This window comes from Cucurbitaria berberidis (assembly GCF_010015615.1).
Source record: "Cucurbitaria berberidis CBS 394.84 unplaced genomic scaffold K460scaffold_1, whole genome shotgun sequence".
Taxonomy (NCBI): Eukaryota; Fungi; Ascomycota; class Dothideomycetes; order Pleosporales; family Cucurbitariaceae; genus Cucurbitaria; species Cucurbitaria berberidis.
The window spans coordinates 271,535-295,703 of NW_024468935.1; the positions used below are offsets into that span (position 1 = coordinate 271,535).

Sequence of the window (24,169 nt, forward strand, 5' to 3'; positions counted from 1 at the left end):
GCTAGGCAGCGCATGCATAGTAAGCTCTAATTACTAGACAGCAATATTGTTCGTACCTTTTGGCCCCCACTTCAGCCGTTGCGTAGAGTGTACTAATTATAAGCTTGTGGGAGCGCGGTAGACAAACATGCTATCTCTGTAGGGCGCACTAACATTGCGCGTCCTCGAAGCTGCAGAGTTCTGGCATTAGTACCTATGTTTCCTCTGAATTTTGATCCTCCGCACTATGCATGCCCTTCCCCGTTCCGTCAATCAAGTTTTACTATAGCATCGTTGCCTGCTCCGAATAGGCTTAGGCTGAGAGTCCCCTCACCCTCCACTATCGCACATCATTGAGAGTGGATATAGACATGCTCTGTTGTACCCAATCACTTCCAGACTCTGTTCGAACATGTGTGAAGCCGGGTTTTACACACGAGGACGTCGCCACATGACATGCATGCGTCTCCTAGAGGCAGCTTACGCCGCGGACATTTGGCCCCCAACGTAGCCCCACTTGCCTCGTCAAGGCAGACCTAGTTGTCAGCATTCCGCGGATGTCTCCCCTCAAGTACAAATGGCTTTGTCCCCTTCATCTACCCAGTCGTTCTATTGTCTCACACAAGTCGACTGCGTCGTAGCACATGGTAGATTATCTGGATTCGTGTCCCTGCTATTATCTTCGACATGACGAGACAAAATGAGCCTATGCAGGAGCAGGAGCTTATAGAAATACCGTTTGTGCGCCACTTAGCACATTGAGATAATTTTCTGACATCTATAGAAATGGAAGCGTCACTACTGGGCTTCTGGATTTCGAAATTCCAAGGTTGGAGCGCGCGCAGCCCCTCAATGAGCCAAACTCAAAATATCGAGATTTTTTCAAACATATCGGATTTCAGCTGCCAGACTATATTACCGGTAGCGCTTTCTCTTGGAGATCACCAAAAGAGCATCCGAAAGTCGCTGCATATAAAAGCCGGCGCATAGCAGCCTTAAACAGTCTGCTTCACTTTATCCCAGTGAGCGGTGCTCTCGTCCTCCTGGTTTTGTTCTGGACACAATGCTGGGTCGGCGGTAACTCTGATAACGGAACATCTCTACAATTTGCTGCTAAGCTACACGAGTTGCTAATGCAAGCGTCACTTGTTGATATCTTGTTACATGTTATTCGCTTCCAGGCCATCAGCGGTTATATACCATTAGGCGCACTCTCAGGAGCTGCGAAAGCTCCTCAGTTGTCCTACTTATGGTCACTAGACTTCTTTTCAGCTATTCTTAGTCCAGCTTTTAGTGCACGACGTAAAGTGGCATTCACCTTATCAACATTGGGTTTACTGTTGATGACGGCAGTCGTCGGTCCGTCATCAGCTGTGTTGATGATTCCTCGACCTGATATGCCACATACAAATCGAACCGTCGTACGCTATTCCAACGTGACAGAATCTTCGATATTCCCTGTTCAAATTGACAACCACACTGCAGGTGGTGTGATGAATATGTGAGTCGTGTATTCCGCAGACTTATCCCCGGAGCTGACGGTGGCCAGCACAAGATCGAACGAGCTCTCACGATCAAGTTATGTGGACGTCAATACAGCTGATGGACTGCGGACCAACGGGTACTCTTGGGGCAGTGACTACAACCTTCATTTCGACATCGGACGATTCCTTCGGACTGCGTACCAAGTCTCCTTAGATTCCAATTCGACCTTGGGAAACTACATCGCAACAATCCCAACAATCTTAAGCGCATTGAATCTGCTTGTCAATAGTCCTTTCAGCAGAGAGGATGGAAATAACGACGGGCCTTACATCACTAGAGCAAAATCTTTCAACGCAAGATGGACAACTTACACATCGCAGCCATTTGTGATGGTCAAATGTTCATACATGCAATCGGCAAAATACGTTGAGAACGTGTATTACATTCGAGACGATGATTCGCAAAGTCCATTACATGATGCAGCCAACGTACTGGGACCCTATCTAAGGAAATACGCGAACCGGATCGACGCTAATGTGTCCACTATTCCACCGCTGTGGATGACATCCCCTGACAGCTCAAAAAATCTACTTATGGTGTATCTTGCTTTTCCAGAGGCCAACTGGCTTTCAACATGCACGGTAGCTGCATTCTGGCATAAAACTTCTACAACCATGGTTCTTTTGAACTCAGACATTACGATACAGACTAAGCCACTGGAGAGCGGGGAATATCTAGTGAAGAGTAGCATGACAGAGATTGTCATTGATGCTGGCTTCGTGTCTTCGCTAGGCCTGCCCTGCACAAAGTTGAATTCAGGAGATATCCATAATCTAGCTTTGTGTTTCGCCGCTGCTCTCTCCTGGATTCCCGCTTCGGTGCGGCTCGCAAGCGGGGATTTTGGTATAAATTACGAGTTATACAAAGGGTACAATGGATCCGAGCTGAACGACTCCTCAAGACTGTCCACGTTCAAACTTATCGAAACAATCGACGGTTATGGTTACGGGGCAACCGATACATCCATCCGCCTCTCCGTCGCCGTCATACTCACTTACTGCATCATCACTATCGTTTACGTCTCCTATATAATCATTACTGGTCACACATCTATAGCCTGGGATAGCGCGACCGAACTTATTATGTTAGCTCTTCAATCTAAGGAACCTGCCGGCCTCGGGCACATCTCTGTAGGTCTAGACTCGATGGAAACCTTTCGCAAAAGCGTCGGAATTAGGGTCAGCACTCTAGACAATGGTAGTACAGGCCAGCCAGTTGAGAAACTGGAATTGGTATTTGAGGACGATGAGGAGGCTGAAAAGAGGGGGTTGTTAAAGATTGAACTCGGTAAAGCGTACTGAATGTGGGTAAGTGAAAGATGTGCCAAGATTAATAACATTGTTTTTATTATAAACTGCATAGTATATTTCTTTTAGGTGCGTATTGTATTAGATATATACAAATAGTAAGTATAATAAGCTTATATGTACTAAAAGCACAAACGCAGGTAATTTATTCCTTAAATTAGAATATAGTAATTAAAGGGTTAATAAGAGAAAATAATATTTCCAAGTATCTAGAACTAGTATTTTAGAAAAGGGGGACTACGTTATATTATGCGCTTCTAGTTACTTAGCTAGTAATGCTAGCGCTTTAATAAGTATTAGTATATAGTACCTAAAATTAAGTTTTTTGTATAAATATGTTGCTTTTTTTTACGCATTTCTTTACTCTTAATATATATACACTACTAATATAGCTGCTTATACTAAGGTTCCTTAGGAGGTTTGGGATAAAATTACTATATATCTCTTTCCTGTAGTTACTTTTACTACTACTAAAGATTTTAAGTTCTAACTTAGAGTATTTAATAAAGTATAAAGTACTATTTTTAAGTTAAATTTATAGCACAAGAGCCCTGCTAGTAAGAATGCAAATATAGTGCTTTTTAATATTAGACTAGATTTCCTAGAAAGTATAAAAATTATTTTAACCTATTTATCTGTAGTAGTATATACGCGTGCTTATTATTATTATAATATCCTTTTTAATTGCGTAAGCAAACTTTGAGGAAATATCTACTATATTTTTTATTATCCTAGTAGATAAACTCGATATTATTATAAAGCAAACTCTTGTTAATTTTCTTCTAGGCATTTAACTTAATAAAATTTCCGGGTTAGATACTAAAAGCACTTATAAAAATAATTCTAAATAATAACTGCACACGCATACGCAAGTATATACCTTAGTATTTATTATATACTTATAAAAACAAATTCAAGTTTTTAGCAACTAGTAACAATATAATTAGCTTAGGTTTATTAGTAGTAGAGAAAAGTTCTAACTTTACAAAATCCTAATTTATATAGATATTTAGCACCTTGTTATTAGCTTTACTATATTTGTAGTTAGTATATAGCCTAATAGCATACTTAGCGTTGCTTTACTAAAGTTATACTATACTACTCTACTAAAAGTTTAGTGCAGCTAGCTAACTACAATATTTCTAAATTAGATATCTAATTTAGCGCTAGGAATGCTTCTATTAATGCCTACTATTAGCTCAAAGCAAATAGCTTTAAAAGTTACTTTTAACTATATTACTACTACTATAGCTAGGTTATTACTAATTTAGCTAGTAGGTAAATATACAATAGCAATATTGTAGCTGCTTATTAACTCTAAAAATATAAGTTATTATTATTATTAGTAAAGTTATGCTTAAAATTGCAGTACTTTTTATTAAGTATTTCCTAAATAGCTACCTGCTTAATAGGCAGGGCGTATACCTAGTTTACTATATAGTTTTTATAGTGCAGCTAGCGCGCTATAGCCTACTTTATAAAAAATAAAAAAACTACTAGTAGTAAAGTAGAAACGTAGAGGGACTATTATAGTAGTAGTAGTTTGTATATAAAAAAAATAAGTATTTAAAAAGTAAAGTTGCACTAGTAGCTTAACTATAGTACTTACTATTGCTAATTTCTATAGCCTGCATAGCAGCCTGCTGCCTGCAGCTATTTATTACCTATTAATATATAGGCTAAATTGCAAGCTAGTTTGCAAATACAGTAGAAGTATAAATTTGCACTAATTTACTATACTAATACCTAAAGCCTACGCAATACAAGCAGTTTACTTATTAGCTAGGTATATATTATTAAATATAAATTATAGGGTTATACCTACTTTAAGCTGCAAGTAAGTAAGTAGTATACTATATTAAATATAGCTATAAAAATTAACTCCTGCAAACTTTAATGTATATATAACTAATTATTACAATTATAGTAATACTCTACTTCTTGTTACTAACTTAGGTACAGAAACGCTAGGTAACTTAGTACTTAGCTAAATTATATATATTTTAATAAGTTTTAGTAGTTATAGTATATTTCTAAGTTACTAAAACGCCTAAAACAAATTTTAATAATAAAATCTAAAAATAGTACTAAGTATATAAATTTAAGCAATAGGCCCTTATAGTATATTATATTTAACTTAATAAAGTATTTTACTTATATTATAAAAGCAATTTTTATTTTACTTTATAATACTTATAACTAAACTATTTTTTGTAAACTAATATTTTTTTATATTTATTTTAATGCCTATTTTTAAGAACTAACCTTGCGTTTTATTAGTACTAGCTACTTCTAGTTTTATAAATCCTTATATTAGGAGTAGAATTTTTTATATTATTATAGCTGCTCTTATAGCTATAACTAAAATATAATAAAATATTTAAAATTAAGTCGATAAAAGAAAAAAAAGCTAGTAATTAGTAAATTAAAAATACATAGTACTTTAAAAAGTAAATTAAAATTAAAAATAAGTATAGTTAGTTTAGCGTGTACTAGTGTTATGGACTAGCCTTAGGATTATTCTATTTTAAGCGTAAATAATAGTATTGTATACCTTAAAAAAGTACAGAAATTTCTAGCTATTTATATAGGGGTTTATTGCTAAGGTTTGCTAAGGTCCTCGGTCCGCAAATGCTAGGGCTTGGGCTAAAGCCTAAGCTATAACAACTAGTATTACTATATAAAGCTTAAAATATATATAAAATAATAATTTATTAATTTATATAGCTATTAAATAAAAGTAATATAGTTAAAAGTAATAAGTACTAAATTATAAATAAATTATTTTACTTATAATAGCCCTAAATAATTACTATTTAATTTAAAACTTTTTTTTTTTTTTAAATATTTTTGTAATTATTACTTTATAACTTTTTTTATTAGTCTAGAAGTTTACAAGAATTTAAAAAAGTTAGTAAAAGTTTTTAGCACTGCACTAGTAGGGGTTGCTACTAGAGCGTCTAATTAATAAGATAAATATTCGCATGTTAATAGAGTTAATTAGTTATTAGTTATACCGCATTCTATAGCGTTGTCTTATTAATTAGACCCTCGCGCTATTAAGTTAATGCTTTATATAAGTTTATTGAGGATTATGCGCTAATTCATGAAACAATTAAATACTTCTCTATGCTAATAGCAAATTCGTAGCACACTTGACTAGCTACCTGCCTTAATAAACTTCTGAATTTGAACTCACCGACCAAGACACAGCATTGACTAATCGTGCTCATTGAGCCGTAATAAAGGAGAATAATAAGTCTGAAATAGCCGAAACTCCTTATTTAAAGCTGCCTCAATTACTCGAGCGCATTTGTACCCGGCAACCGTCCCCAGGAGCTACAACAAGCGTCAATATTTGCTTCTCTTCGCTAATCCTCACAGGAGGCTCTCCAGCCGGTACACTAAGGAATGGAAATCGCTGAACAAGTCTTGCAGTCGTATAACCCGCTTCAAGAAGAGCGAAGTCCTGCCCCAAGCATACTCGAGGCCCTGCATTAAATGGGAGATATCCGTATCCAACGTCCCGTAATAATTGGCCATCTTCCCAACGCTCGGGTCGAAAATCGAGTGCATCTTCTCCGTAAATGTCTTTGCGTCGGTGCATTGCGTATACGCAGTAACCAACTGCTTCTCCTTTTCTAATTAGAATTGGTGATTGGCCGTCCGGACCCCCTCCGAGAGGAAGTGTGGTGGTTTTCAATGCCGCACGGGAGTTGACTGGAACAGATGGGTATAGTCGAAGGACCTCTTTGAGAACGAGATCGAGGTACCGCATCATCTTCAATTGCTCGCGGGTAGGTTGAGGTGCGTCCTCTCCTAGTCCTACAACGTACTCAATCTCTTTGCGTAGTTTGTCCAGAACCCGCGGATGCCTCGCTAGAAGTTTCAATGTCCATGATAGACAGCATGCAGTTGTGTCCCTGCCCGCTAACAGTACATTTAGACATTGATCACGAAGTTCCTTCTTGTCCCGTGTCTCTTGCAGAAGGGCGTTGATGAATACGTATTGCTTCTTCTGATCGTCGACCGATTTTTCGTGTTGTGGCGCGTCAGCAGCGTCTAATGCCCTCTGGATTGCATGATCAACGAAACGATGGGAAATCTTACACGCCCGACGAAATTCAGGAGTATTTGCAAGCCAGTAGAAGTCGCCCAATCGACCACGATGAGACAGATAGTCCTGGCCGAGGTTGAACGCCTTTCCAAATTCAGATTCTTGTCCCGCAATTTCTCTGCTTTGCAACGAGCTCAACGTCTCCCCAAAGAGGAGAAAAGTAGTGGTGTCGAACGTTAGCCGAAAGAAAAGTGGCTGTAGATCAATGATGCCATCTGCTGGGACATTGCTCAACAAGCTTTCGACGCACTTTTTGATCTCCTCAAAGTTTTGATAGCGATTGGATGCAAATTGGGGGCGGAGAAGTGCACGCGAGTGCTTCCATGATTTGCCATCTTGGGTGAAGATACCGCTTCCCATCAATGGTGCGAAGTGCTTTGGGCGTAGTCCAAGGCCAAAGTCTTGGAAGTGTTAGCAGTGCGTCCAGCTTGCACTAATAGAAGATATCTAACCTTCAAATTGAACGGACAGAATCTCTTCTATGTTCTGGGGCTCGACAGTATTGATTCCTCGAGCCCCCACTGTTTTCTTGCGTTAGTATCTAGACTTGGCAGCCTGTGACAGAGCTAGGAGAACAAAAGTAGCATTGTGTGAAATCTTCTTACGAAGCTGTTGCTCATGTGTTGTTCCACTCGATTCTACTACTTCTAGAAAGAATTGCAGAATAGTTTGTGCCTTCGCATGGTGAGCAGCCTTGAGAAGGAAGTCCAGGCCTTGGGGCCATCTCGCTGCCCATCTTCGTGCCGGCTTGCACCCCATTCGCGCTGCATATTGGTCGTCTCGCTTTAAAATGTTAGCTGTCTGTTTCAGATGGATCTAAGGTCCGCGCCGTACCCGTCTTTGGACTTGGTGTTGCCAGAATCGATACCCAACAAGGCTGAATATCGCAGCAGCAACAAGCAGCGTTCTGGGTGTAAGAGGATTTTCAAAGCGCCTAATCCAGTCCAGCAATTCTACGTCAGATAAATTTCGCTTCATATTTGAGTGGTAACTAGCAGTTGAGGTGGGTGTGTTTTATGAACTCAGGTGGCCTCTAGACGGCTCAGCACTTTTGTTTTTCTGGCCCCCAAATTACAAAGACTTTATGTGGTTGCATGTGACATTTCACTGCATACTGGTACCCAATCAAAACTTTGGCTGTGACACAAGCCTGCGACAGAGCCCTGATTTTAGACAAACTCGTTAACGCTCGCTTCTGGTTGGCTAAATCCATGTTTGAGTTGTTACTTGCGTGTAACCCAAAGATCAGCTGTCGTTTGCCTCCTACGACATAGGCAATGAGAAGGGTTTTTGAGTGGATGAACTGATAACGACGGTGGAACAGATGAATCTCCGGCTGAAGTCCCCCCGCTTGGCCGTTCGCAGCTCAAGGTTCACAGCCTGCCATCGTTGCGCACTCAATATCGCTGTCTAGACTTTTCTGAGCCTCCTTTCACGCAACGATTACAGGAAGCTATAAGACTGCCTCTCTACCTCAGAAAGTTGAATTGTGGAACAAAATGCTACCGCAGACTTATCCCTAATCATACAATCGTCATGGCTGAACCGGTGTCAATCATCGCTGCCGGAGTTGGCATCGCTGACGTTGCTTTTCGAGTCATCAGCTATCTCAAGGATGTCCAAAAGGCTGTAGAAAGCATCGAGGATGATATTTCAGGCTTGATCAATGAAGTTGAAGGCTTGAAGCAAGTGCATGGGCATTTAGAACAGGAATTCCTCAAGAACATCACCAATGACGCCTTAGGAAAGGAAGAAAAGATGCTGTGGTTCAACACAGGTCAGGCGCTACAGAACGGTCAGAAGCTTGTCCAGAAGCTTGAAGTCTCCGTGAGGCAAATCTACGGCGACAGTCGATCAATCACCGGTAAAAGGGACGGTCTAATGAAACAACACCGGAAAAGGGCAAAGGGAGGAGTCATCTCTGGATTTAGGGACCAGATCGGTACTTATCATGGAGCCTTACAGATCTGGCTTAGCTGTATTGACATGTGAGTGAATCTCTATGGAACTCTGGCTACCTGCGGCGCTAATGCTAACGCGCATCCAGGTACTCGACTCGAGAATATCGCGAGAACCAAACGGAGCATCTTAAACAGCTAGCTCATTTGATGCAAGAGCTCGAAAGCAAACTGGAAGACACTCAGTTGCGTCCATACCGAACCACGCCAGCTTCCTTAGTATACAATGACTTCACTTCTATCTCTCTGTCGGTACTTAATCAAATTGGCAAGTCAATCAACAGCCTCGGGAACAGCGTTACGCATGGTCAATCGAACACGAATAAACATTTCGATACGCCCAAACCCGTCGAGACATTCTACACCGGCCGAGCAGAGCAGGCAGAGCAATTAGGCAACTGGATATTGCCCCAAGCATCTCAGAGTAAGGCCAGATCATCTGAAATGACACACGAAAAGCAAAAACGCTTCGTTGTTTATGGTGTTGGAGGTTCAGGTAAAACACAATTCTGTTGCAAGTTTGCAGAGGATAATCGAGATCAGTAAGTCTATAGTAGCCATTGGGGAAATCATACAGCGCTAACTGGGCGAAAATAGTTTCTGGGGTGTTTTTTGGGTTGATGGAAGCAGCCGTCACCGTCTCAAACAAACCTTTTCCCATAATGTGTCAATAATTGGGGGCGTAGAGGCAAACGAGAATGCCGCGCTACATTGGCTATCAAACCTTAGTGAACCCTGGCTGCTCATTATTGACAATGCTGATGACCCTGACCTCAAGCTTGATGAGTATTTTCCACGAGGAAATCGGGGACATGTCCTCATTACAACGCGGGACCCAGTCAATAAGTCATTTGGGACGGTCGGTAACAGATTCTTTGAGTTTCAAGGATTAAATAAGGATGAAGCAAGCTGTCTACTTCTCAATGCTGCTGGACAAATACAACCATGGAGTTCCGCCATGTCCAATGTCGCCACAACCATTGCGAAAACACTTGGATATCTTGCTCTGGCGATCACCCAGGCAGGCAAAACAATACGACAAGGGTACTGCAAGATTCATGAGTACTTGGATTTCTATGAGCGCCAATGGATAAAGACGAGACAAAGGAGACTAGCCGTGAAGGAGAGAGATGCGGTGGACAATCTGAGCGTCATCACAACCTTTGAGCTCAATCGCCAAGCTATAATAAATATCCGAGATAAGGAGGCTTCCAGAGATGCACTACAGTTACTCAACACTTTTGCGTTCTTGCACAATCAAAACATTCGCTTCGACATGCTAAGAAGAGCAATAACGAATTCAAAACTTGAGAGTATTCAGCAAGAGGAAGACAAGGGAAATGAAGCACAGAGTCGTGCCACTAGTCCACCACCTGACTGGTCAACATGGTGGAAAGAGACCTCGTTCAAGGTCCTAGCCTTTATCTATAAAAACCGAAGCCCACTCGTTCTCCCTAGTGTACGTTATAATTGCCTCTATTCTGAGTGTCTGAAACTATATGGCTGATGACCAACAGGTTATCCGAGCCGGTCGAATATCGGAGGATTTTGACTCTGATCGTTTACGTCTTGCTCTTCGGCAGCTCACGCGATTCTCACTAATCTCACACAGCGAGATTACTGACAGTTACTCGATCCACCCCCTTGTTCACAAGTGGGCACGTGAAAGACCTGATATGAGTATTGCAGAGCAAGGGGTTTGGTCCGAAGCTGCAGCGACACTGCTTGCGCATTGTATCTTGATACCGCCTCTTGGCAACACAATAGAGGACGAGGGTATTCGAAAATACCTCCTACCCCATATCGACCATGTACATGAATGCCAGACGTCAATAGATCAACGCATGCGAGACAAGCGTATGGCTCGAATGAGACCATGGCCTGTATTCGAGGGTGGCTTTAACCGAGAGAAAGCACTAATGTATGCGAAGTTTAGTATCGTTTACGCCCAAAATGGACGCTGGGAAGAAGCGAAGAGACTTCAGGTAGCGGTCAAAGACTTCACAATGCAGGTTTTGGGCTTGCAAAATGCCATAACTCGTCGTATCACGCTAGCGCTCGCAGGAACTCTGTACAATCTCGGTCAGAGTGATGATGCTGCCGCTCTGCATGAACAAGTCCTAGACGCTTGTATGGCCCATATGGGTACTGACCACCATGACACACTGGTGGCAAAGTGCACACTTGGAGACTCCCGATATTTGCAAGGTCGCTTTAGCGACGCAAAAAAGTTACAGGAAGAAGCTGTTGCTGGATTGACAGAACTACACGGCCTCCACCACGAAGACACGCTCAATGCCATTGATTGTCTTGGGCGAACGGTTTTGATGTTTTACACAGAGGACTCCATCAAGAAAGCTCGGGAACTTCACTTTAGGGCTATCGATGGAATGAAAACGGTGCATGGAGACGACCATTTGCGCACCCTCATAGCATGCGAAAACCTCTGTGCAACCGCTGTGCGAAGCGGTGATCAAGCTCATCTCAACCATGCCCACGAAATGATGAATGAAGTGGTTGAGATAAGAAAAGAGAAGCTGGGCAGAGAGCACGGATATACACTCCTCGCTATGACGAACTTAGCCCTCATCAAGAGTGGTTTGGGCAACCCGGAAGATGCCGAGGAGCTAATTCTTGTGTGTTTACCAATTGCTGAGCGTAATCTAGGCATCGATCATCATGCTTGTCTTTGGGGCCGCTATCATCTCGGGAAGATATGGGTGCAGCAGAAAAGATGGGGAGAGGCAGAGCAACAGCTCGTCGATGTCACGGAACGACAACGCAATCTTCTTGGGGGTAGGGGTCAGTATCATCCGGATAGACTGGGCGGGCTTGTAGAGCTGGCTGCGATATATAACGCGCTTGGAAAAGTAGAGGAATGTAAGAGGGTGGTGGCTGAGGCGCTGCACGGGTTTGAGAGGATTAGCACGACTGAGCACCCAGTTGCGAAAAAGTTGAGGGGGAATATGGAGAAGTGGATGGAAGAGAGGAGGAAGAAAGACGGAACACATTTGTTGACGTCGACATAATATACCAGCGGATTAGTAATCAAGTGAATGACCTTTAGCGAATCCCTACTGTTGTACCGCTCTCCGCGATCAACGAGCGAACCTGACAGCTTTGAATGTTTTGACAGTACAATCTCCAAACTGGAAACTGGTTTTGCCGATTTGAGGCTTGCACTCGGGGTTTACCGGTACTGAGGTAAGTCAGCCAACGAGCCGCATCGGCCAACGAGCTACCCTACCAAACTTTTTAATATATAAAAATAAGGCTGTAGAGCCACCTATAAAAACTATTATTACAGGATTTTTTAAAGTATTAGTAAATAAAAGCTTGCAATTAATTTATACTATTTAAATTTTTATAGAAAGTTAATTTAGCAGCTGCGCGCAGTAGTTTTAAGTAAAAGCAGTAGTAGCTATAATACATTTAAACTACTACTTTTAGCATTTATAATATAATAATGCTTTGCTATATTTAAATTTATAAAATATAAAATTATTTGCTTATATTTATTTACTTTATTATAAAATTTTTATAAAATTATAGCTTTTTTTTTTTATTACTTTTATACGCGTATAGTAGTTTATTTTTAAACTACTACTATGTGCTCTTTTACAGCGCGCTTTTTAGTAAGTAACTATACTACTTTTACTTTTTTTATAATTTTTTTTTTATATAATATTGCTACTGCTTTTAGCTTTTTTATTTTTTTTTTTTAAAATTATTTAGTTTTATTTTTATATTATTTTACTATATTGCACGCGCAAGCTTCCTAAATAGTCTTTAAATTTTAAAATACTATAGCGCTATAAAATTTTTTATACTATTAAAAATCTAAAAGTTTATTTTTACTTTTATGCCTTTTTTTAGTTAAAAGCGCATTGCGGAAATTTTTATTTTTATAGTAGAAAAACTTATTTTGCACTTAAAAAGAATATAGTATAAAGCCTAACTATTTAGCTTTAATTTTTGCTTTATTTTTTATAGTAATTTTAAATAAATTGTAGAGCTAGTTCTAAGTATTTTTATTACTATTTTTTCTATTTATTAACTTTTAATTTTTTTGTTATAGTTATATTTTAAATTATTATAATATAATATTAGTATTAAGTAGCTTAACGCTTATAGCTTTAAACGCTTTTTATATATTTATAAAAGTAAATATAGTATTATAAATAGTTTAAAATAATAGGAAAAAGTTGCCTTTATTTATAAAGATAAGGCTTTAGCTATAATAAAGGTAGTATAAAAGCTTAGTTAAATAGGCAGTTAAAAAAAGCAAAAAAAGCACTATATCTAAAAGTTATAAGCTATAAATTAAATAAAAAAGAAATATTATTAAAAAAATTTTATTAGTATTGCAAAAATTTATAAAATTAGTAGTAAAGTAGCTGCTATAGCTATTAAAGATAAAAATTTTGTAATTTGCTTATGCCTTGCTTTTTATATGCTAATTAAAAACTTATTTAAACTAAGCTAAACTAATATTATTATTAAACTATTTAGAAAAACTTATTATAAAAAAAATTTAGTATTTTTTAGCCTTTATATTGCGTAACTAAGTGTTGCAAAATTTTCTTTTTTTTTTAAAAACTATACTTAAATTTACTGCGCTCTTATCTATATAAATATATACTAAAATTATTATCTACTTTTAGTTACTATTTTATAAAGCTATTATAATTTATTTTTGCTTTTAAAGTTACTTTAAAAAGACCTATTTAAAGCGTAAAGTAATACTAATAAAAAATTTTTTTTTATTTATATTATAAATATGGCGCGCGTTAATATTATACTTTTAAATTTTTAAATAAAAAAAGTTAAAATATAACTTATAGCTATGCTTAGTATTAGTAAAAAACTGTTTGCAATTTATTTTAGTAGTATATTTTAAAGTAAGAGTATTGCAGTATCTTCTTAAAAAGTAAATAATTTATATATTAAAAATTTCCTACTTTAATACTATAAAGGCAAAATTTTTTATTATAGCTTTTATAAATAAAAGTTTATAATTAAATAATTTTTATATATACTACATAAGCTCTAATTTTTATTATAAAATAAAATATATTTATTATTAAGTTTCTTTTATATAAAAGTGCAATTTCTTTTAGTATCTTTGCACTAAAGTTATTTAATTAATACTAAATTTTTTTATAGCTGCGCAGTATAAGAGTTATTTTTTTAAATTTTATAAATTAATTGCTGCAATTACTTTTTTAATTAAAGTTATAGTAGTAGAGATATCGCGTAGTAAAAAAAGTGGGTTGAGTTTATTATAATGTTTAGGTGGCTCGTTGGCCGATGCGGCTCGTTGGCTGACTCACCTCGGTAGCGGCCGTGCTCCAAGGGCTAAAACAGAGCGCGTTTTTCTCTTTAAAGACCGAGTTCTATAACGGCTGAGCGAACGGCGAACGGAAACCCAAGCTATGCCGCTGTCATTGCAATGCCTGTTAACGACCAGATCCGATGGATGTTAAATTATTGATATCTCGCCGTAGCAGGTCCAGACGATTGTTGTTCAGTTCCGAAATGGGACTGCCGAGGTTCCGCCGCGCATTCCTCACGCCGACCACGAACAAATTCCCAGATCCTAACCAAACATTGTCGCACTTTCTCGTCTGGCGTACATGGTACCCCCATCCCCATGTCAGCATCGACACGGAAGTACATGAGCAAGCGACAGCGCCCTTGCGATTTCTGTCGATCACGCAAAACAGCATGTCGAATTGAAGGCCATGTGCCTTGCCGCTTGTGCGCGTTGCACGGACGGGAGTGCACCTTCATGGAGGCTGCTCAGCCGAGAAAGCGACCGACGACTTCGACAAGCAGTGAAGCGGTACTCTCCAGGCCAACAGTATCCTGTCTCGACCAAGTTGATAGCCCAAAGCCGGATACGTTAGCATTTCAACCGGTTCCTACTCCGACAACAGAAGCCTCCCCCCAAGATCATGATATGGCCTTTCCAGCCTCTCCCACGAACTTTTTGCAGGAAAGTCTACGCGGCGACACTTCGAACCAAGACCTTCTTTTCGCAAATCTTGCCAATCAATTCTTCGGTGAATTTGACGAAGTTGAACCTGATGCTCAGTATGGCCGTAATTACTCAAGCTTGGAGGGGGAGATGAGTCCTGGAAACTTGCATGCGACGGTGGAGGTACAAGGTACATCAGACTGGCCCGACACAAAACCAATTGAAACACAGCTAGACGCGAACGACAGTCTCAGTCCCCAGGCGCTAGGATTAAGTGGTGACATGGACCCCTACTTACTACAAAACTACCGATATGATCTTTCTGGTACCTTCCAGTTCAAACAATTGAACATACATTCTGTTTCTCAAGGCAGCGTTCCTACGCAATTTCTACTCTCTCAACCTGGATTGTTCTCCTTGTCAAGACAGGAAATGGGCCTCAGTCAGATCTCGTCTGAAATTTCAAGGGGAAAACTTGAGCTTTTAGTATCAGCCGATACAGGCATTCGGCTCATTGCACTATTTCGCAGGTTCATCCTGCCCCAGTATCCCATTTTTTCCGATTCGCTTTTCCCAGATCCGCAAGCTAGCCCGCCTTACTTGCTGGCAGCTATCTATTTGGTCGCACAGCCATTCGCTAGATTCGACGATGTATTGTCAATTGAGCTAGCATACGAGACTCTGAATAACCAGGCTCTTTTCAGGCTTGTTGACGAGGCTCTGCAATACGAAGCACACAATCCCAATTTGTCACTAGTGCAGACATTGCTTCTGCTCGTACTGCGACCCTCAACCAATCCTCTGGTCCTCGAATCTTCTTTCAAATGGTCTCTCCATGGTGCGCTCGTCTCTGCATCTCAAACCTTGGGCCTACATTACGATCCTAGCCTTTGGAACATTGCACAATGGCAGATTGCCTTGCGCCGTCGGCTATCATCCACCATATTCGCATTAGACAAGTGGTTGGCCTCTAGCCTCGGTAGGCCGCCATTGATAACGCGAGACTCCTGGCTTGTAACATCACTTACAGCTGCCGATGGTTACGCATCCTCCATGAGCTTAGGACTATGGTCCGAACATATATACTATGCCAAATTGGGTCCGCTACTAGGGGATGTTCTTCTGAAACTCTTGTAAGCCCTTTGCAGCATCGCTCGAGGACCAAAATTGACTTTTGCAGTTCATTACGTGCTATCCACGAATTAGCCTCGGATACTCAGAAAACTTTGGATGTGTCAAAAGAGCTTCTAGAGGAGTTATCTAAGTGGCACCAGGACTTTGTGCAGCACTCAAGCGACCGTTCAAAAGATCCTGCGTCTCTACCTACAATTTGCGCTCTGGGTTATCATTACGTACAAATGACGATCTTCCGCGCTATTATGCGACCGTTCGTCGCAAAATTGAACTCGAGCACTAAAACGACAGACGCTACGAACCAATTAACGAGGGATCAGCAAGACGTCATGGGCTTCGCCAGAACAGGAGTACGGTCTTCAACCACGGCAACTGCCAACTTTGTCAAGAGTTTGACCGAGGAACACTTTCACATATTTTGGCCCCACTGGAGCCAGGTGGCCTTCTCCTGCATCTGTTTTCTTGATCTGATGATGGCAATATCCTCGCCGGACACGCAAGAAGCCGTCACTTGGTTCCGGGATCTACACAACGCGCGCAGGGAGATGCGCCTCAAGTCGACTATGTTGCCTGTTCTTCGCTTAGGTCTGTTGAGAATAGATGCCATATTTTGGAAGGGCGTGGGCAAGGTTTTGCAATTACAGCCGCATGTGGAGGAAGCACTCAAAGCCAGCCTGGATCCAAGTGCAGGCTGAATAAGGTTACCGTTTATAGTATATCGACGCGATGGTCCAGAGATACGCATGAAACAATGAAACGTGACTTTATATGGAGCGGACCGTCTTCGCCTATCACTTCCGATACAAGCACGTCAGTAGCGGAAGGCTGCCTTGAACCCGTACAGAGATTACCACAGTACCAATTAGGCTGATCGAGGAGGGATTCATGGTGGTAACGAGATACGGCTTCATTTCAAATTGGGACTATAACCTGCTCTTCGCCTGCGGCAAACTCGACAACACATCTTCTACAGTACCTACTGCCTCATTTGCCATGCCGAGACCAGCTTGGAACCCAGTACCACTGGCGCCATAGTTGTGTACCAAAATGCCACTACCCGATCCATCAAGCGGAATACTCGTCCTCTCCACGCGAGCACCGCCCTCACGCGATGGCCGTAAGCCGGAAAATGCAGCCAAAACCTCCATTGCACCACCTGTAAGTATTTCAGGAAGTAGAGTCGTAGTGCGTTTCAGGATCGATTCAGATTCGCTTGAGAAAGTATCTCCAGTACTAGATGAATTATGTTAGAACTCGAATGGGTAGAAAAGGTCAGACGTAGGACTTACCCTACGCCCTTTTGCATGAATCCACCAAGGATGATATTTCCATTCGACTGCGGCCTTGGAATAATATACGTCTCATAATCTTTTCCATGGCGCATTACATTCTTGGCAATGTGTGGTGCTCTTGTGAGAAGAATCTGTCCCCTGGTGGGATAGCATTTTGAATCCTGGACGCCTGGTAGGTCACGCGCGCCGTTGCCGGTGCAGTTGAAGACAACTTTTGTCGATGGATGCGAGAATGCTGATTCGATGCTTGTGAGCTTTTCGCGAATAAAAGTTACGCCGTATTTCTCTTTCAGTAACCGGTGCAGATATTGGATATATCTTGGTGCGTTGACAGTGATGGTAGTGAAGGAAACTCCAAACTGACATCCTTCCGGGATATCTGATTTGGCGAGAATCTTGAACTGTTCCTTATGGTAAGCCCTATTTTCGCCCCTAAGACACAATGTATGTTTCGAGCATCTGCGTAGGGGCTGTTCCTTACATCTTTGAGGTATTCAGACATTGAATCGATCTTGGTACGCGATGGCATTTCGTCCCAGTACTCGAATGAAGGTGTTTTCGAAATGCAAGCTTCGACACCGTGTTCCTCGGCGAGCTTCATCATGTGGCCATAGCCAAGTTTGTCCCAGCGGAGAGCATTCGCATCGTTACCCGATATTGCGGAGAAGTTTGCTCCAGCCCTGGTTTCTTTAATTAGTTTGATGAACCTTGCAGCGTGAAGGATTTCGACGGACCAAGGCGATGTGTAATTTATTGACGTGTCTCCAGGTAAATGTTCTGCGATGACCGTGATATGTGACCCGTAGCCACGTTCCGCAAGCAAGAGCGCAACGTCTAGGCCAATCACACCAGCGCTATTGAAAGCACATTAGCTTTTTGACAATTTGCTATTTGTTTGTGCGAGAACTTACCCAACGATTACAATTGATTTTCCCATTTCTGTCTTGAGCTTGTTACCCTTTCCTATTTCTCACTGCGCAATGTCCCATTTATCAACCTGCACTTCTTGGTGGTTGCAAGCCTGCGCTGGACCCACCGAATGCCGACGCCGTCGGAAAAATCAAGGGTTGCCGCAGTTCCGCGTTGTGATCGGGCGTTTTTCACGGCGTCGGTTTTGATTGGTGGCGTTCATTTACCTGCGCCTATCAGTTAGCAAGCTAGTGAACGCCTATCTCGCTTGCTAACTCGCGCAAGTCAGGGCAGATAGCCTTTATGATCTGCTTGATTCATGGAGAGGAACTCATAGGGGCTTTCAAGGCACTCACAGCAAAGCACTCGATAATGCGCAAAGATCACAGTTTATCGAGGTCTGATTCGTACTAGATTTGGTTCATGAATCCAAAACCCAAGGCGTTTTCATTCGCTGTAATGGACACTACGTAGCAATCTGCTCGTGTCTTCTATGTACTCAAAGCTCTGCTTCAGTCCCCGCTCAGGATGGTTGTAGTGGCCGAAAGCATGAGGCATTCCAGCATAACGCTTTACCGTGACCTTATTCCCAGCCTTGCGCAGTAGCTCACCATAGTACTCTCCTTCATCTCTCTCGAGATCGAATTCTGCAGTGATGATGTGTGCGGGTGCCAGGTTGTCGAATGAAGGAGCCAACACTGGGGTGCAGATCCAGTTGTTCAGCGCTTCTCTTTGCTTCTCTATCATTCAATCAGCTGAAAGTCCCCAAAGAGTGTTGATTGAAACACAACATACCGACACTATCACCAAGCCAATACTTTAGAAACCACTTTTCGCGACCTAAAGGACCCCACGGTACATCGTGGAACAGATGCACACTTTGATACGGGCAATTTGATTTGTCGAGCTCCAATCCTTTCATGCAGTACCGCATATCAGTTGCAGGCACAATCATCAAATGTAATTTGAGATCGATACCTTCGTCGCGCGCGAAGTGTGCAAGAACAGCAGACATCTGACCACCTGCTGATAGCCCGCCAATCGAGACGCTATTGGGGTCGATGTTCAAAACTTGGGCGTTGGCTATGGCCCATTTGACTGCATCCCAGCAGTCATATATGCTCGTGGGAAAGGGGTATTCGGGCGCCATTCTGTAGTCTACATCGATGACTTTGATGTTGGCTTTATTGCACATGTGTCGACACCATGCGGCCTCACTATTTAGTCCGCCGAGTACCCATCCTCCTAAAACGTGTAAGTTTCATGTGAACAGCATCAATGTAGCGGTGCAGCCTACCTCCGTGGAAGTTCAAGTGAACTGGAAATGGGCCTGGCCCCTTTGGCGAATATACTCTGACCGTCATTTCTCCAGCCGGTGTCGTGACTGGCACCTGCATATCCTCAACGCGGAACACATCAGGACCTGGAATGTGTAAGTAAATCAACGGACGACCTCATTTTCCAATGGGAATTAGAGACTTACCGGCGCATGTAGGATAGGTAAAACTATACGCGGCGGGATTTTGGCGATACTCTTCAATCGACACTTCATCGGCCCTCACCATTTGTGCTCCATGAGTATTCCATAGCTCCACCCATTTGGGATCAAGTCCAGCAAGATGCTCTCTCTTAATGCCTAGCCTTGGTGCAGCTGTTTCTTGCGTTTGTGTTGCAGTCGTAGTGATTATGGTCATTGTCCTTTTTGTGGCTTGCAGAGGCGAAAGCAGGAAAGTGTTCGAAGGATAGGGCGTGCTCTCGAGTCCAATATTTGCAGATGGAAGCATGCATCAGGAAAGGCATCTTTACGCCAACAGTATGGAGTGCATGCTAGGCGCTGCGCCGATTGGTGGCGTTGGTTTAAGTCGAGGGCCGATCTCACTAGCGCGCTTGGCATTGATTGTCACCCATGTTGGCCGATCTAAAACCCTATCTGACCTCCCCACTAATCCTCCAGAACCCGTAATCATGGACCTGGGGTAATGCGCGCCGCTATCTGCAAAGCAGCGCGCATTTAAGACATGCTCTCTTCCATGCTCTAACATTCTCTGCCCACCATCAGTCGTTTGTGGTCTGATTCTCTTTCGTCGCATCATCCCGACACTTTCACACCATGGCCACGGACATTGAGACACAACGGAACGCCCTAAGCCGACATGATACGATTGAAGAGAAGATGCCGGTGGCGGATTCGGAACGGGCGAACTTGAGGCGGATCCCCGACAAGCTGCCAATGGTCGCCTTGTTGATCCTGGTTGTCGAGGTAAGAGGAAATCCCCATCAATGTCCGTTAGTAATTTACTGATGCGAAGAAAGCTCGGAGAAAGATTCACCTACTTCGGTCTCAGTGGTCCCATGCAAAATTATATCAAGTACGTTCGACTTCATTCATACCATCTCGTTCAATAGAGACTGACTACCAACAGCAACCCATATGCTCCTGGATCTGATCTCCCTGGCGCACTTGGTAAAGGCCAAGCCGTTGCTACAGCCCTCGGAAACTTCTTCAAGTTCTGGGCCTATGCTTCCACAATCATCGGAGCCATTGTCGCAGACCAATACCTCGGAAAGTTCAAAGCCATTCTTGTAGCCGGTGCTATCTACGTTGTCGGTCTCGTCATTCTAGTAACAACTGCGACACCATCAGCAATTCAGAATGGAGCAGGATTCGGAGGACTTATTGCCGCTATGGTCACGATTGGTCTTGGCACTGGAGGTATCAAGGCTAACGTGACTCCCATGTGTGCTGAGCAGTACCAAAACTCTAGGCCAGTCCTCAAGACACTCAAGTCTGGAGAACAGGTTGTGGTCGACCCGGAGCTCACAGTGCAAAAACTTTTCATGTGGTTCTACTGGGTCGTGAATGTGGGAGCACTCTCTCCACTCATCACTGTCAATGTCGAAGCCAAGCACTCCTTTTGGCTTGCGTACTTGATCCCTTTGATGTAAGTATACATAATCCATTACACAAGTGTGACCTGAGTTGCTAATTATCCATCAGTGCCATCGTCATCTCTCTCGTCATCTTCCTCAGTAACCAGAAGCGATACGTCAAAGTTGGCCCCCACAGCTCTGCTATCGTCGACGCTATCAAGGCCAACACCATTGCATGCCGCGAGAAGGGCTTCCATAATGCCAAACCATCTGCCCTTGCTGAAGCTGGGAAGGATGAAAAGTACAAATTCTCTCGAGAAGCGAGGTATACCGATGCATACGTGGAGGATGTCCGACGAGGTGTCAAAAGCTGCAAGGTAAGATTTCCTTCATCCGTATGAAGCAGAATACATGCGCTAATACAAACCATCCAGATGTTCCTTTTCTTTCCCTTTTACTTCGTGTGCTGGACTCAAATCTGGAACAACCTCATTTCCCAAGCTGGCACGATGGCGCTACACGGAACACCCAATGACCTCCTTCAAAATTTGGATCCTATCGCACTCATTATATTTATCCCGTTCCTTGATCGTAAGCTCAAAGTCCCCTATCAAAGCCCCAAAGAAGTTGCGCACTAACGAGGAACATCAGTCGTTGTCTACCCTGGCCTCCGTAAGATGAAGATCGACTTCGACCCCATTTCGCGCATCTTTGCTGGCTTCCTGCTCGCCTCCATCTCCATGGTTTACGCTAGTGTCCTTCAATTCTACATCTACAAGTCTGCTCCGAAGAGCATCCACGTGTGGATACAAGCTCCGGCATACATCTTTGTTGCCTTTTCCGAGGCCTTCATCATCATCACTGGACTTGAGCTGGCCTTTACGCAAGCTCCTAAGAAGTGAGTCAATTTTCCAAGTCAAAAGGAATTTAGCTAACAGTTGCTCTTTACAGCCTTCGATCCTTCATTTCCGCCCTCTTCTGGGTCACCATCGGAATAGCAGCCGCCATATGCATTGCACTCAGTCCAGTCTCGCAGGATCCGCATCTAGTGTGGATGTACGGGTCTCTGGCCATTGTCGGCTTCGTGGCCGGGTGTCTCTTCTTTCTCTGCTTTCGCAAGGACCGGAAGTGGGCGTCCAATGCCATCATTCTAGAGGCTGTCCACGTTGACACCAATACCAATGCTGCTGTTGGTCAGGTAGATAAATATGGTTCCGGCAAGAGTAGTTAGCTGGTGTATATCTCTATTCACTGATTCTTATTAATAATCAATGCCGCTACACTCCTTTCGTTCAAGTGTACTTTGAGGTCTGTTCGATACTACTCAATCAGTGGCAAGCCTTGCGTGCTAAATACTTGTAGTGATATTCTCTGTTTACCTAATACGTATAACACAGTGTTCCACCCTGTGTATCCAGTAAACTCTTGAGCGTCGCATTACCCGCTAAGTTCCCTATATTTACTTCAAAGTCCAGCGTGACGTTCTTACCACCATAGTCAAAGGGTGCGATAGGGCCGCCGACTTGATTGAGGCGGGTCTTGAGATCCTTTTGTTGCCAGGCCCAGAGGATGCGGTCAAGATTCCCGTGATGAAGGAAGAAGAGCGGATCTGTTCTCGCGTCAGGGGTAAATCGAGCAATGTGGCAATCTCACGTACCACCAGGACTATTCGCTGCATTTCCAATCGTTCCTAGCACGCCTCCGACACCGAAATGGCCACTGCCATGGATGTTCGGTTCGTCGAAACTTGGGATGTTTTCAATGGCTCGCGCGAAGCTCGTGTAGTCTTTTTGCGCAAGGACTTTCTGCACAAGTTTCGGATCTGCGAACGAATTCATGATTCGGGGTATGAAGTCGCGTCTCAAGCAGTCATGATTTGGGAAGTTGAGCATGAAGCGAGGCGGAGCGAAGGGTCCATTCGTGACACAGCCACCGCCTGTACCGCCGGTGATGTTCAGTGGATTTTTTTCAGGAGTAGGTGCTACGAAGTTGCCGTTACCACCGAAGCCATCATGTGGATTGAAGATTGCGGAATGAAAGGCTTTGGTGGAAGTGAGGTTTTGGGGTTCAGCGTCCAATGACCAGTCCCAATATCTGCACATACATTTTGTAAGTACATATATTGACGAGGCACCAACTAATGAGATAGAGGAGTTCAATATGAGGTTTAACGTACGGCTGGCCACTCGTATATCCGCATTCCTCTCTCAATGCCTTTTCGTAGGTGGCTACAAAGTAGCGGTGCCATAGGATAAAATGGCCCTAGAAATATCAGCGTGTTGCGAGAGGATACCACATTAGGATGAAATCGCTAACTTACAACCCAGTGTATGTTCGGTGTCTGGCTATTGTGGACGGCCTGGTGATCATCAAATCGATTGAGTGCGCCCGTAATGCCCGACTTGGCCTTCTTTCTCGTCAGACACAGAACAGCGTCTATGTATGACCTCTTTTGCAGTTTCGATAGCTGCCTCCTAGTGTAATATGCGATGAGCAGTGCCTTACAACTATAATGACTATGAAAGTGAGCTGTCTCACCATTCAAGCCTTCTTGGCGGGTTCGTGCATGTACCCGAGGAGGCGATTGTCGGGAAAGCTGCAGCTGCTGACAACAGCGCCAAACAGAGTCCAACAAAAAGGTGCGATGAGTATATGTTGATAGACCTGTGACAGTTGCCCACCCCCGCCTTTATGTGCGCGCCCCTCCGACCCCAGTAGCCGCATGCAGGACTTTGCAGGAAGCTTGCAAAAACAAAAACAGGCTTGGGAATGGGTTGAGATATATATTAACATCTTAAGCGAGCCACACGGGCGGCAGGACCAAGAGGCTATTTATATTCGCATCGATTAAGCATTAAGAGATGTTCTTAGATTTGTTTCGTTAAAAGTTACTGGGGTATACAACACCTAGTTGTCGCAAGTGATTTTTTACCTAGCCCTATTACTGATGAGACCTACTAACCAGCTGATAAAAGCAAAGACAGCTAATGAAAGCGAAGATAGCTTTGCCATGCACTTCTAAATATAGAAATCCTTCCGCGGGCTGTTAGTTTTTACCCTTGCCATTCTTATCAACA

At 42.7% G+C, this 24,169-nt stretch overlaps 8 protein-coding genes across 8 annotated transcripts; 4 read left to right on the forward strand and 4 right to left on the reverse strand.

Annotated features, from left to right (window-relative positions):
- The first annotated feature begins 579 nt into the window (after positions 1-579).
- Positions 580-2,882, forward strand: K460DRAFT_298249 (uncharacterized protein). Its single transcript, XM_040929759.1, has 3 exons — positions 580-716; positions 764-1,480; positions 1,529-2,882. The coding sequence occupies exons 1-3, from the start codon at positions 667-669 to the stop codon at positions 2,823-2,825; spliced, it is 2,064 nt and encodes a 687-aa protein (XP_040792203.1). The 5' UTR covers positions 580-666; the 3' UTR covers positions 2,826-2,882.
- A 3,244-nt stretch (positions 2,883-6,126) lies between these two features.
- K460DRAFT_372096 (cytochrome P450 52A11) lies at positions 6,127-7,707 on the reverse strand (the record flags this gene model as incomplete). Its single annotated transcript, XM_040934475.1, has 2 exons — positions 6,127-7,349; positions 7,554-7,707. 2 exons carry the CDS (start codon positions 7,705-7,707, stop codon positions 6,127-6,129), a joined length of 1,377 nt encoding a protein of 458 aa, XP_040792204.1.
- Positions 7,708-8,361: 654 nt separating this feature from the next.
- Positions 8,362-11,935, forward strand: K460DRAFT_324129 (tetratricopeptide repeat domain-containing protein; the record flags this gene model as incomplete). The annotated part of the gene is made up of 4 exons (XM_040930564.1): positions 8,362-8,936; positions 8,996-9,448; positions 9,504-10,365; positions 10,424-11,935. The coding sequence occupies exons 1-4, from the start codon at positions 8,485-8,487 to the stop codon at positions 11,933-11,935; spliced, it is 3,279 nt and encodes a 1,092-aa protein (XP_040792205.1). The 5' UTR covers positions 8,362-8,484.
- Positions 11,936-14,369: 2,434 nt separating this feature from the next.
- Positions 14,370-16,901, forward strand: K460DRAFT_360504 (uncharacterized protein). The gene is made up of 2 exons (XM_040932285.1): positions 14,370-16,019; positions 16,067-16,901. Exons 1-2 carry the CDS (start codon positions 14,698-14,700, stop codon positions 16,713-16,715), a joined length of 1,971 nt encoding a protein of 656 aa, XP_040792206.1. The 5' UTR covers positions 14,370-14,697; the 3' UTR covers positions 16,716-16,901.
- A 3-nt stretch (positions 16,902-16,904) lies between these two features.
- Positions 16,905-18,310, reverse strand: K460DRAFT_298261 (FAD dependent oxidoreductase). Its single transcript, XM_040929760.1, has 5 exons — positions 18,224-18,310; positions 18,047-18,166; positions 17,794-17,992; positions 17,310-17,713; positions 16,905-17,253 (listed from the first exon to the last, which is right to left on the reverse strand). The coding sequence occupies exons 1-5, from the start codon at positions 18,247-18,249 to the stop codon at positions 16,944-16,946; spliced, it is 1,059 nt and encodes a 352-aa protein (XP_040792207.1). The 5' UTR covers positions 18,250-18,310; the 3' UTR covers positions 16,905-16,943.
- A 329-nt stretch (positions 18,311-18,639) lies between these two features.
- On the reverse strand, positions 18,640-19,983 carry K460DRAFT_390334 (uncharacterized protein). Its single transcript, XM_040935775.1, has 4 exons — positions 19,705-19,983; positions 19,519-19,644; positions 19,017-19,466; positions 18,640-18,961 (listed from the first exon to the last, which is right to left on the reverse strand). The coding sequence occupies exons 1-4, from the start codon at positions 19,913-19,915 to the stop codon at positions 18,669-18,671; spliced, it is 1,080 nt and encodes a 359-aa protein (XP_040792208.1). The 5' UTR covers positions 19,916-19,983; the 3' UTR covers positions 18,640-18,668.
- A 411-nt stretch (positions 19,984-20,394) lies between these two features.
- On the forward strand, positions 20,395-22,323 carry K460DRAFT_269317 (POT family protein; the record flags this gene model as incomplete). Its single annotated transcript, XM_040927555.1, has 7 exons — positions 20,395-20,481; positions 20,535-20,590; positions 20,645-21,163; positions 21,220-21,469; positions 21,527-21,683; positions 21,744-21,990; positions 22,044-22,323. 7 exons carry the CDS (start codon positions 20,395-20,397, stop codon positions 22,321-22,323), a joined length of 1,596 nt encoding a protein of 531 aa, XP_040792209.1.
- A 148-nt stretch (positions 22,324-22,471) lies between these two features.
- Positions 22,472-23,816, reverse strand: K460DRAFT_381607 (Di-copper centre-containing protein; the record flags this gene model as incomplete). Its single annotated transcript, XM_040935370.1, has 6 exons — positions 22,472-22,701; positions 22,750-23,186; positions 23,269-23,354; positions 23,413-23,566; positions 23,631-23,688; positions 23,774-23,816. The coding sequence occupies 6 exons, from the start codon at positions 23,814-23,816 to the stop codon at positions 22,472-22,474; spliced, it is 1,008 nt and encodes a 335-aa protein (XP_040792210.1).
- Between the last annotated feature and the right edge of the window lie 353 nt (positions 23,817-24,169).